This window comes from Asterias rubens, chromosome 21, assembly GCF_902459465.1.
Source record: "Asterias rubens chromosome 21, eAstRub1.3, whole genome shotgun sequence".
Classification (NCBI taxonomy): Eukaryota; Metazoa; Echinodermata; class Asteroidea; order Forcipulatida; family Asteriidae; genus Asterias; species Asterias rubens.
Window position 1 is genome coordinate 357,132 of NC_047082.1, and position 8,968 is coordinate 366,099.

The 8,968-nt window shown below is 40.3% G+C and overlaps 1 protein-coding gene across 1 annotated transcript; it reads right to left on the bottom strand.

The window, feature by feature from the left end:
* Window positions 1–2,480: 2,480 nt before the first annotated feature.
* LOC117304534 lies at window positions 2,481–8,900 on the bottom strand. Its single transcript, XM_033789053.1, has 10 exons — window positions 8,745–8,900; window positions 7,980–8,209; window positions 7,308–7,419; window positions 6,664–6,828; window positions 6,081–6,257; window positions 5,493–5,566; window positions 5,080–5,277; window positions 4,197–4,424; window positions 3,763–3,906; window positions 2,481–3,048 (listed from the first exon to the last, which is right to left on the bottom strand). Exons 2-10 carry the CDS (start codon window positions 8,199–8,201, stop codon window positions 2,920–2,922), a joined length of 1,449 nt encoding a protein of 482 aa, XP_033644944.1. The 5' UTR covers window positions 8,202–8,209; window positions 8,745–8,900; the 3' UTR covers window positions 2,481–2,919.
* Between the last annotated feature and the right edge of the window lie 68 nt (window positions 8,901–8,968).

The following is an 8,968-nucleotide window of genomic DNA, read 5'->3' on the forward strand; positions in this document are numbered from 1 at the left end:
AACCAATTAAATTTTTCTTTTCAAAAGGTGGTCGCGTTTTTGAGATAATATCGCCGAAAATCTGAAGGGAATATTTACTTATAGACAATTGTTTTGTTAGCAAAAATTCAACCAATATTCTGCAATCTGAGAACATACATCTGAGGAGCAATACTGACAGTAACGCTTCTCATCTGGTTCATGGGGCATAAATATCTGATATCTTTTTATGCAATCACATTACTTCAAAATACTTTATACTATCGAGTAGCTGCTGACCTGCTGTCGAATTCTAAACAATCATAAGTTTTGTTTGCCATTCATTTTCAGAGGGAAGAAACCTTTGTTACCTGAACAAAGAATTATTATTACCAAACGTATACCTTCCTCCAACCCTTGCACTGAGTTCCATCCTTCTTTTATTAAATTGCCAAAAAGTGAAGGACTCAGATGGACGATCAAATTTATATCAAATTGTGCGAGCTCATAACAGAGTCAGGCTTTCCAATCTTTTCAAAAAATAAAGTTTGCGTGCGTGGAGTCATGTGACGTTGGAGAACAAGATATTGGACGATTAGGGCCCCATGCTAGCCACAAAATGATTGTATCTAAAGACAAATCATACTTCCGAACACGATTAAAATAAGTCCATAGAACAATTTTATCATTCACAAGTCATTATGACATAACGATGGAGGGTGGAACAAACCAATTGTTATTACAGCTTCAAAAAACAATTACGTCATCACAGCCCCACCATTAACATTTTATGTGGGGGGGGGGGCGTACTGACAGTGCACAGTGGTGGTGCACAGTGGTGGTTGGTCATGCAATAAAACTGATACCGGAGAACGAAATCCAGGAATTTCCAGAACAATGAGTACATGGTTGGTTTTGTCTGTATGCAGTTAGAATGAATCAAGTACATAGATACAAGGAAGTACTTGAGAATCCATCCACACACCCGCGTGGCCCCTTCATCAGCGCTGCTTTTTATGCCATTATATTTTTTTCTTGGAAACACAAACTTCCACGCCTGTAATCAAATCCGGAACCCATCACGACGCATTAATTAAACTTTCATTCTCGACATTATTGTATTATATCAGCTTTTGTTTTGCCAATACTTTTATAATTATGGAACTCTCTTTGTTTGGTAAAACCATGTTAAACATCATTGTTATCTTTATAACAATATTTTGATCGTAAAAATCCCCTATTAAATCTTGCAACAGTTTTGAAATCTTACCGCAAGAGGGCAGTATGTAATAAAGACAGTCTGCATTGAAGTCTTACCACAAGAGGGCGGTATTTAATAATATAGACAATCGGCTTTGAAGTTTTATTACAAGAGGGCGGTATTTAACAAAGACAATCGGCTTTGAAGTCTTACCACAAGAGGGCGGTATTTAATAACGCCAAGCTGAGAATAGTGCAGTGTCGTCTGCTCTCTGCTTTTGATCACACACACTAATTCTCATTTTGCCATTGTTCAAACATTAACTGAGAGGTTTCATCTGAAACACAAACACCATGAATACTATTTATATTCACTAATTAGACCACCTCCAAGAAAAAGTGTGCAACTGGGGGAGGGGGGGGGGTATGTTGTTCGGGGCAACTGCTTCCCTTCTTACTTTATAATAAATTAAGAACAAACACGTCAGTCAAGATCTATTGGTAAGAGTAAACTTCAAGCAATGGATTGCTATGGATATAGGTTACATAATCAGGGGGGGGGGGGCCCACTTCATGTAAACAATTGCTGCTCAGTCCCCTGCACGTGTACCCCCAATATGTGGAGATTGTGCAGTAATTCACCAGAACCAATTCTGGGCCCAATTTCATAAAGCGTATACAGAACAGTTCTCATACCCCCATTGATAGCCATGTCCCCTTCCTTTCAGTTTGGATTTATGAGATTCAGAATTACCAGAATAAATGATCACGCTTTAAAAGCTTTAATATGTTTTTAAAAACTAAACCTAAAACTAAACCCAATACATAAACAATAAACTATGAGTATTCCTGTACAAATATTACATTTCCATTAGAAAAATATATTACCAGTTGCCCACCTGGCATATACGCTTGTGCATGGTGACATGAAAGACTAGTTTGGGTCCCCCCCCCCTGCGAAAAACAGAAGGGTAAACAACAATTCCACAGGCATTCTACTTGGGAGGGATTCAAAGCTAAGATCTACATTTTTAGCGGATATGACCGGTAGACCAGCGAAGATGCCAGGTCTCAATTTCATAAAGTCTGTAAGCACAAAGTAGTAAAGTAGTAGTCACAGCTGATTCTCTATCTTCCGCCCGGGTAGTAACTAAAAAGCAGGACAGTTTTTTTCAAAGATGAGAAGTCTCCCAAATAAATTTGAAATAATCTACTCTGCAGTAGTATAATAAAGCAAAGCTCTCTAAAGAACAAACTCTACCTGGCAAGTAGATGCACACATGGTGTTACCGCAAACCAAATATATATTGATATCTCACCGTGCAATGCCTCAAATCCCATATAAGGTAAATAAATTACAAATAGAACCTATATTTTAAAATTTATTTTACAATATCTTAGTCTTTAATTGTTACAAAAATACCAGTAAAAAGGTTGTTGACATTGAACTGTGATCCATTAAACCAAGATATTGCTGTTGGTTTATCACCCATAAACCATTCTAAAAACAACTGTTCCACATTAAATTAAATTTTGACTCAAAAAGAACCTTAGTATATTGCGCCATTGAACAACGTGAACAGCGCCCTCAACCAGGTCAAAGGCACAAATACCATTGGCTTTGGCTGCATACACACAGAGTCTACACATTACTTGATATTGTTCATTTCAAGGCACTGCTTTTGAGGATTAAAATACAAAGTGCAAATATTCTTCTGAAAATCGCAATTGTGGGATGAACACCAGGGAACTATATGAAGATTAGCTTTTAGAGTTTAGTGCCCAGTTGTAGGAAAGATAGGATTGTTTGTAATTTCCACTTGCCAGCATCTTCCCTAGTGTAGTCTTCTTTTCACCGTCTCCCATATGTTCATGAATCCACCGTAACACCTGGTGAAGGAATCATGACTCCAATCAATCAAAGATAAGTAAGTATTGTTTGAAGCTTGGCATGGTGTGGAGAAATAGGAAGAAACTACAAATAAAGAGTTTCATCCTAAAAGAAAAGTAGATTGATTTTTACCCATATACACCAATATGTATTAGCACTGTATACTCAGTACTTTCCCGAGCTTCTGTGAAAAGATCCCAGGCATATTACTCAGGTGGGATACACACCCATGACCTTTGTAATTCTAGAGCAGTGTTGGCCCCAAGATTGTCAGTGGCTCTCACAGAAATAATAATGTAACACAAGTGTCTTGATTAAGGAAACAAGTATCAAACCAGGGCCAAATTTCATGGCTCTGCTAACCACAAGCAAAGAATCAACACTTGCGGAAGCAGGGAATTCTATGCTAACGTCAGAATTTCATTCGTTAGCAGGGAATTCTTGCTCGTGCGCGTGCGTACTCTAAGTTGCAATTGCATAGTAAGTGTCGAATGGCGATAGTAAGCGCAGAATTTGGAATCGAACAATCACTCTACTAATCAGAAACACCACAGCTCGAGTCCTGTGTGCTGGACTAAAGTGTCAAGACCAGGACTTGAACTCACTCTCTGCTGATCAGAAACATCAGAGCATGAGTCCAGTGCGCTTGACCGCTCATTGGCCAAAACATGCCTCATGCAGGAAATATACAGGTAGAGTAAAGCAAGACTTACCGAGTCATCACTGCAGCCGAAGTCCACTTTATACCACTGCAGGATTTTGCTTAGTTTCACTTCATTTTTCTCAGCGAGGATTTCACATCCATCACTGCTCTCTAGGAATGCTTCTGCGGCTAACTTCAACTCGTGATAAATACCCTGAGGAAAATAATTATATATGGTCATTGATCTTCCAAAACAAAAGCAGGCACATTTGTGTTTGTACTTGTGCCAATCGACGGTAACAAAATGGAACCTTCAAGGCTTAAGTTTTACTCTGGACTGCAGGTCCGAGGTCAGTGGTTTCAGTGTCAGGTCAGTAAACTCGAGATAGGACAAGTGGTTCGCACACTATCCATTTTTGTTGGTTGGTTAAGGGAGAACCCTGGTTATGCTTGGGTTGGGTGAATTAATCCCTTAAATAGAAAAATTCAAGACTGTATTCTTACACTAGCGCTGTATGTTTTGATCGGTGGACAGCTCTTGGCCCCACAGACCAGTGCAAAATGGATCAGCGGTTCAGGTGTCTCTAGGGCAATGTTGATACGAGGATCGCTCTTTGAGAAGGGGCGACTGAATTGTCCGATGCCCTTCCTGTTACTCCTGAGGACTCCATTCTCGATGTCTTGAAGGGAGTAGATGTGACCACCGATGATGTAGCAGGTACGATTGAAGAACTATAACGAAGAAAATTCATAAAGAATGAGTTTATCTAGCTAAATATATTAAGCATCAATTCATAAATCACAATAGAAACCTACTGAACTTGATATTTGCAATGTAAAAGTCGTATCCTATTAAGGTGATCCCTCTGCTGCTGCTTCACAGGTAGTTTTGTAAACTTGGGTGTGATCCCTGGCTATAAAGCAGTTACAGTTTGACTGGCATCCCCAAACAAAGATATTGACAAAATTGGGAGACTGCCAAGGGCTAGACCGTTCCAAATTGAGAAGGTTGTAGGTTCGAATTCCAACCAAGTTCCCCAGTGGAGTTTTTTCCTGTTGAGCTCAGAAAACACCAAGTAGAACTTTTCACATATCGGTGTACGTCGGGTTTGCACAGTGCATCTTTCCTAGCCTTCCACCCCTTGGACCCTGGTTCGAAACCCACCACAGGCACTATGTGGATCGTGTGTTCAGTCCCTACTCCTAGTGAAGGTTTCTCCCCAAAACAATTCTCCGGGGGTTTCTTGGATACTACAGTGATTAAGTTTGCTTTTCTTAGAGTCCTTGGCGGCTTCACAACTAGAATCAACAGATTTAAATAAGAAATAATAACAGGTAGTAAGCCCAATAAGAGACACATTTAGCTACAGTAACAGTGGATAGTCACCTTATATCTCTGCCAGAGATTGGTCGGTGATCCGTTCTGCACGTTGGCATGGATGACCAAAGCGTTGTACACGTTAATAAAGAAGGCAAGTTTCTCTGCCCTGGTTGCCGAGGCGATGTCAACACGTACTAGCTCAGCAGTGTGCTTCACGTACAACTGGTACTTTGGGTTGTCACGGATACCTTTATAGTCAACGCCCTAATACAAGTAAATGAAATCCAAAATCAATGGATACTTTTGTCATTCTCTACGCAAATAATTGTTCAACATTGAATATGAACATTTGATGCTAGGTAATCCTTCAAAAACTATAGAGGAAAACGTTGCATGTCTGGTGACATCACTGATTATCCAATGAGGTATCCAGATTAACTCATAAATATTCATGAGGCATGCAAATCATCCAATCATACCTTGCCATCTTTGGAGAGGTGCTCACTGTAGATATCGAGTATGAGCCTTCGTAACTCCTCACCAAGCTCAGATGCTAAATGCAGAAATGAAAACAAAACAAGACTATGTTGTCATTTAGCCTTTGAGACAGACTTAGCTACGGTCGGAACAGAGTAGTATTGCTTAACAGAAACAGGTAACCAGTCCTATTAACTTCAAATTTGCATTGTTGTGGCTGGTGCCCAACTCAATTTTTGGTTAACAAAGAAATTGGTCAAGCAGTATTTTCTGCTTAACAGCTTTATGAAATTGCGCCCAGGTCCTTTTGGCTGGTAAGCATAGTATTATATGTGACCTGTTCTACAAAAATCGCTTATCAGAAACAGCAGAGCTTGAGACCAGTGCGCTGGACCACAACTGTCAAGACCAGGACTTGAACCAAAACTCTGCTGATCAGAAACACCAGAGTTTGAGTCCAGTGCACTAGACCAGAGTGTCAAGACCAGCACTTGAACCAAACTCTGCTGATCAGAAACACTCGGCCACGGAAATGAGTGGATCACAAAACTAAATTTGACCTTAAAGACCTTCTTCAATGGCAGTCTTACCTCGTCTGGGCTCACATAGAGAACTCATGCCTTGGTTGAGTGCAGTGGCCGTATCATCCTCAATCAGACGGTAGATCTTATCTCTGTCTTCAAACTCTAGATCGTTGGAGTTCTTGACATGGCGGCCAAAATGTTGCTCGATCAGGGCCTGGCCAATCTCAACTGCTCTTTTTCGATCTAAGCAAGAATAATAATTATAGTAACAATAATAATAATAATAACTAGTTTTTATGTAGCGCATTTCACAATAACCGTATCAATGCGCTTTACATTAGTGCCCTGGTAGTTGGGCCAATAACATCCCTTTAATCTTTCTCAGCTCCCTGGGGAATATACAGCCCTCAGCTGCCGTGGCAACAGAAGGCTTTTTCCAACACAGTATCAACCTGTACCCTCGCAGGTACCCATTTATACCCCTGGGTGTAGAGAAGCAATTATAGTAAAATATCTTGCTCAACAAGTGTCCTGACTGAGACTTGAACCTACACTCTGATGACTTAACCTGGATTTTAAAATCATTCATTTTTGGAGTACTTGCAAATCTATGACCCTACCTTTAAATAAAATAGTTTCAAATACTTACCAACGTCTTTCGTTTTTACAACCCAGTCCACGAATTCGCGACCAACAAAGGAGTCTTTGTAAACTTTCAGACCCCGTCGGTGGTCCGATATTAAACCACTCTCTCTTAGATCTTTAACAAGTAAGGCACAATCGTCCAGCTCACACGTGAAGTTAAAGTCACCATCTGCAAATGAAAAAATATACAAAACAAATAAAAAGAGATTGTAAAAGCAGTCTCAAGTTCTGCTAGCTGAGACGTCAGAGTGTTGGTCCGGAACTCAGTCATGACACTCGTGTCCTTGGGTAAGACTTTAATTGCTTCTCTTCACCCAGGAGTATGTACTGGGAGGGCAAAGGTGTTTCCTTCTGTTGAGTTAGCTTGTTGTGCTCATAGCGCTGACTGACTACACTGTTCCACATGGGTTCCGAATTAATAGTTAGCCCCACTTCCCTGTTAAATCTCATGGGTTCATGTCCTGGTCTCGACATTTGTGGTAAAGCAAGAATGACTGAGGTACCAGTTGCAGCAATGGTAACTGTATGGTGTTCTGGCTGGTAACGTATTTTTGCTAAGCAAACGTTTTTTGTGTTATGCAAGTTTTTGTGCTTACATGCTTTATGAAATTGGGCCCAGGTCATCTGTTAAACTACACTTGTTCTTACCTGTCCCTGATGTGTTCTTTAAGCTTGTATCTGGAACCTGAGGTGCGTCCGCCGGCGACTCGTTCTCCTCAACTTCTTGAATAAGTTTCTGTAATCTTTCCTTATCTTGCACCTGAGGGTTGTTTACACATTTGTTTGTAAGTTTGCTTTACCTGTGTGAATACTAGCATTCCATTGGCTTTTATATTACATGTACATGGCTGTGTTGGTTGTATGAGTTTGCCAGCACTGTTGTAGCACAATAGCATTATGATCCTATTGTTACCATGGATACAGCCTAAATCAAACACAATCAAATGACATGAGTTGGGAATGATCCCTGATTGCCTCAAGAAAACGAAATGTGAACCGGACCACATTCCTTCAAAATCATCAGCCGTGTTAAAGGTCTACAACGCCAAGCTAATTAAAATACCATTCACAAAACCAGACTGAACATCAGGCCTGAAAATTCATCTTGAGTAGGCAAGGCCATTTTCATTTAGCAAAGAGCACTTCCATTGGAAAATCATTAAGTTTATGGGAAACTTTGAAGGGGCACCAAGGCCAAGACACAAGAGCAGGGGCAACGGAGGCAATGGCCTTCAGGCAATTCCGCGCCAGAAACACGTAGGCCTACTAAGATTTCGACAACAAGTTTTTCCTACCCCTATTGAATTTATTTTTTCATACCAATTCTTGAAGGTCATCGTTGCCTCCGACATGATGTGTGTTGAAGAATATCTGGGGAACCGTTCGCTTGCCGGTGCGTTCCACCAGGTCTTTGCGTACCGACTCCTGGTACTTGTCCACACTGACGTCAACGTAGGGTAGGTTTAACTCCCCTAAGGTGAATTTTGCTTTCATACAGTGGGGACAACCAACGATGGAGAAAACAAGGATTTGACCCTTCATGGTAGCTACTGCAGATACAATAATTACAAGAACAAAAAGCAACATTGTACATCATGTATGTTTATTCAAGAACACTTTTTTAATGATTTTGGTTCTACTTTTTTTTTACTATCCATCTATGCGAGCTATAATAAGCAAAAAGTTTTTTTTTAGTCATTCAGGGAAAATTCCACAGTGAACTTTGACTATGAACCCATGTCCACCCACGACCCCTAGCCGACCCTAGCATCCTTGAAGTTGAATTTTGAACTCCTCTTTCTTAATTTTTAAGCCTGCAATCTAAGTTGCGAGGTTCTATTTCTACCTCCATGGTCTACTTAAGTCTACTGTACTACTAAGCTCAGCTTAGACTAGACTATTCTTTGGAAAAGGAACAAATAAATAGCTGTTGAAAACAAACAACCATGGAGGTAGAATTAAATGACCTGCTCAGCATCCATCCTGTCAGTCGAGTGGAGGTAGAAATCGTCGTATTTTCAAAAATCCCGTGTCACAGAGATATTTAAACAACGTATGCCTTAATAAATAAAGCCATAATCTTACCTCCAAAGTGTTTCAATTCAGTGATAGAAGTCAAGTTGTAATTGTACACAACTCAGAGCAAAGAATGACTTTGCATTCTAACTTTTGGAGACAAAAAGTTGACAGACAGAAAGCACTTCCTCAGCATGCAGTCAACACACCATAGCATTATCCCGTCCCAACTATGGAGTCGTCCCAACTACAGTTTTGAGACGACGTCCAATGCGTAGTAGCTAGCTAGATAG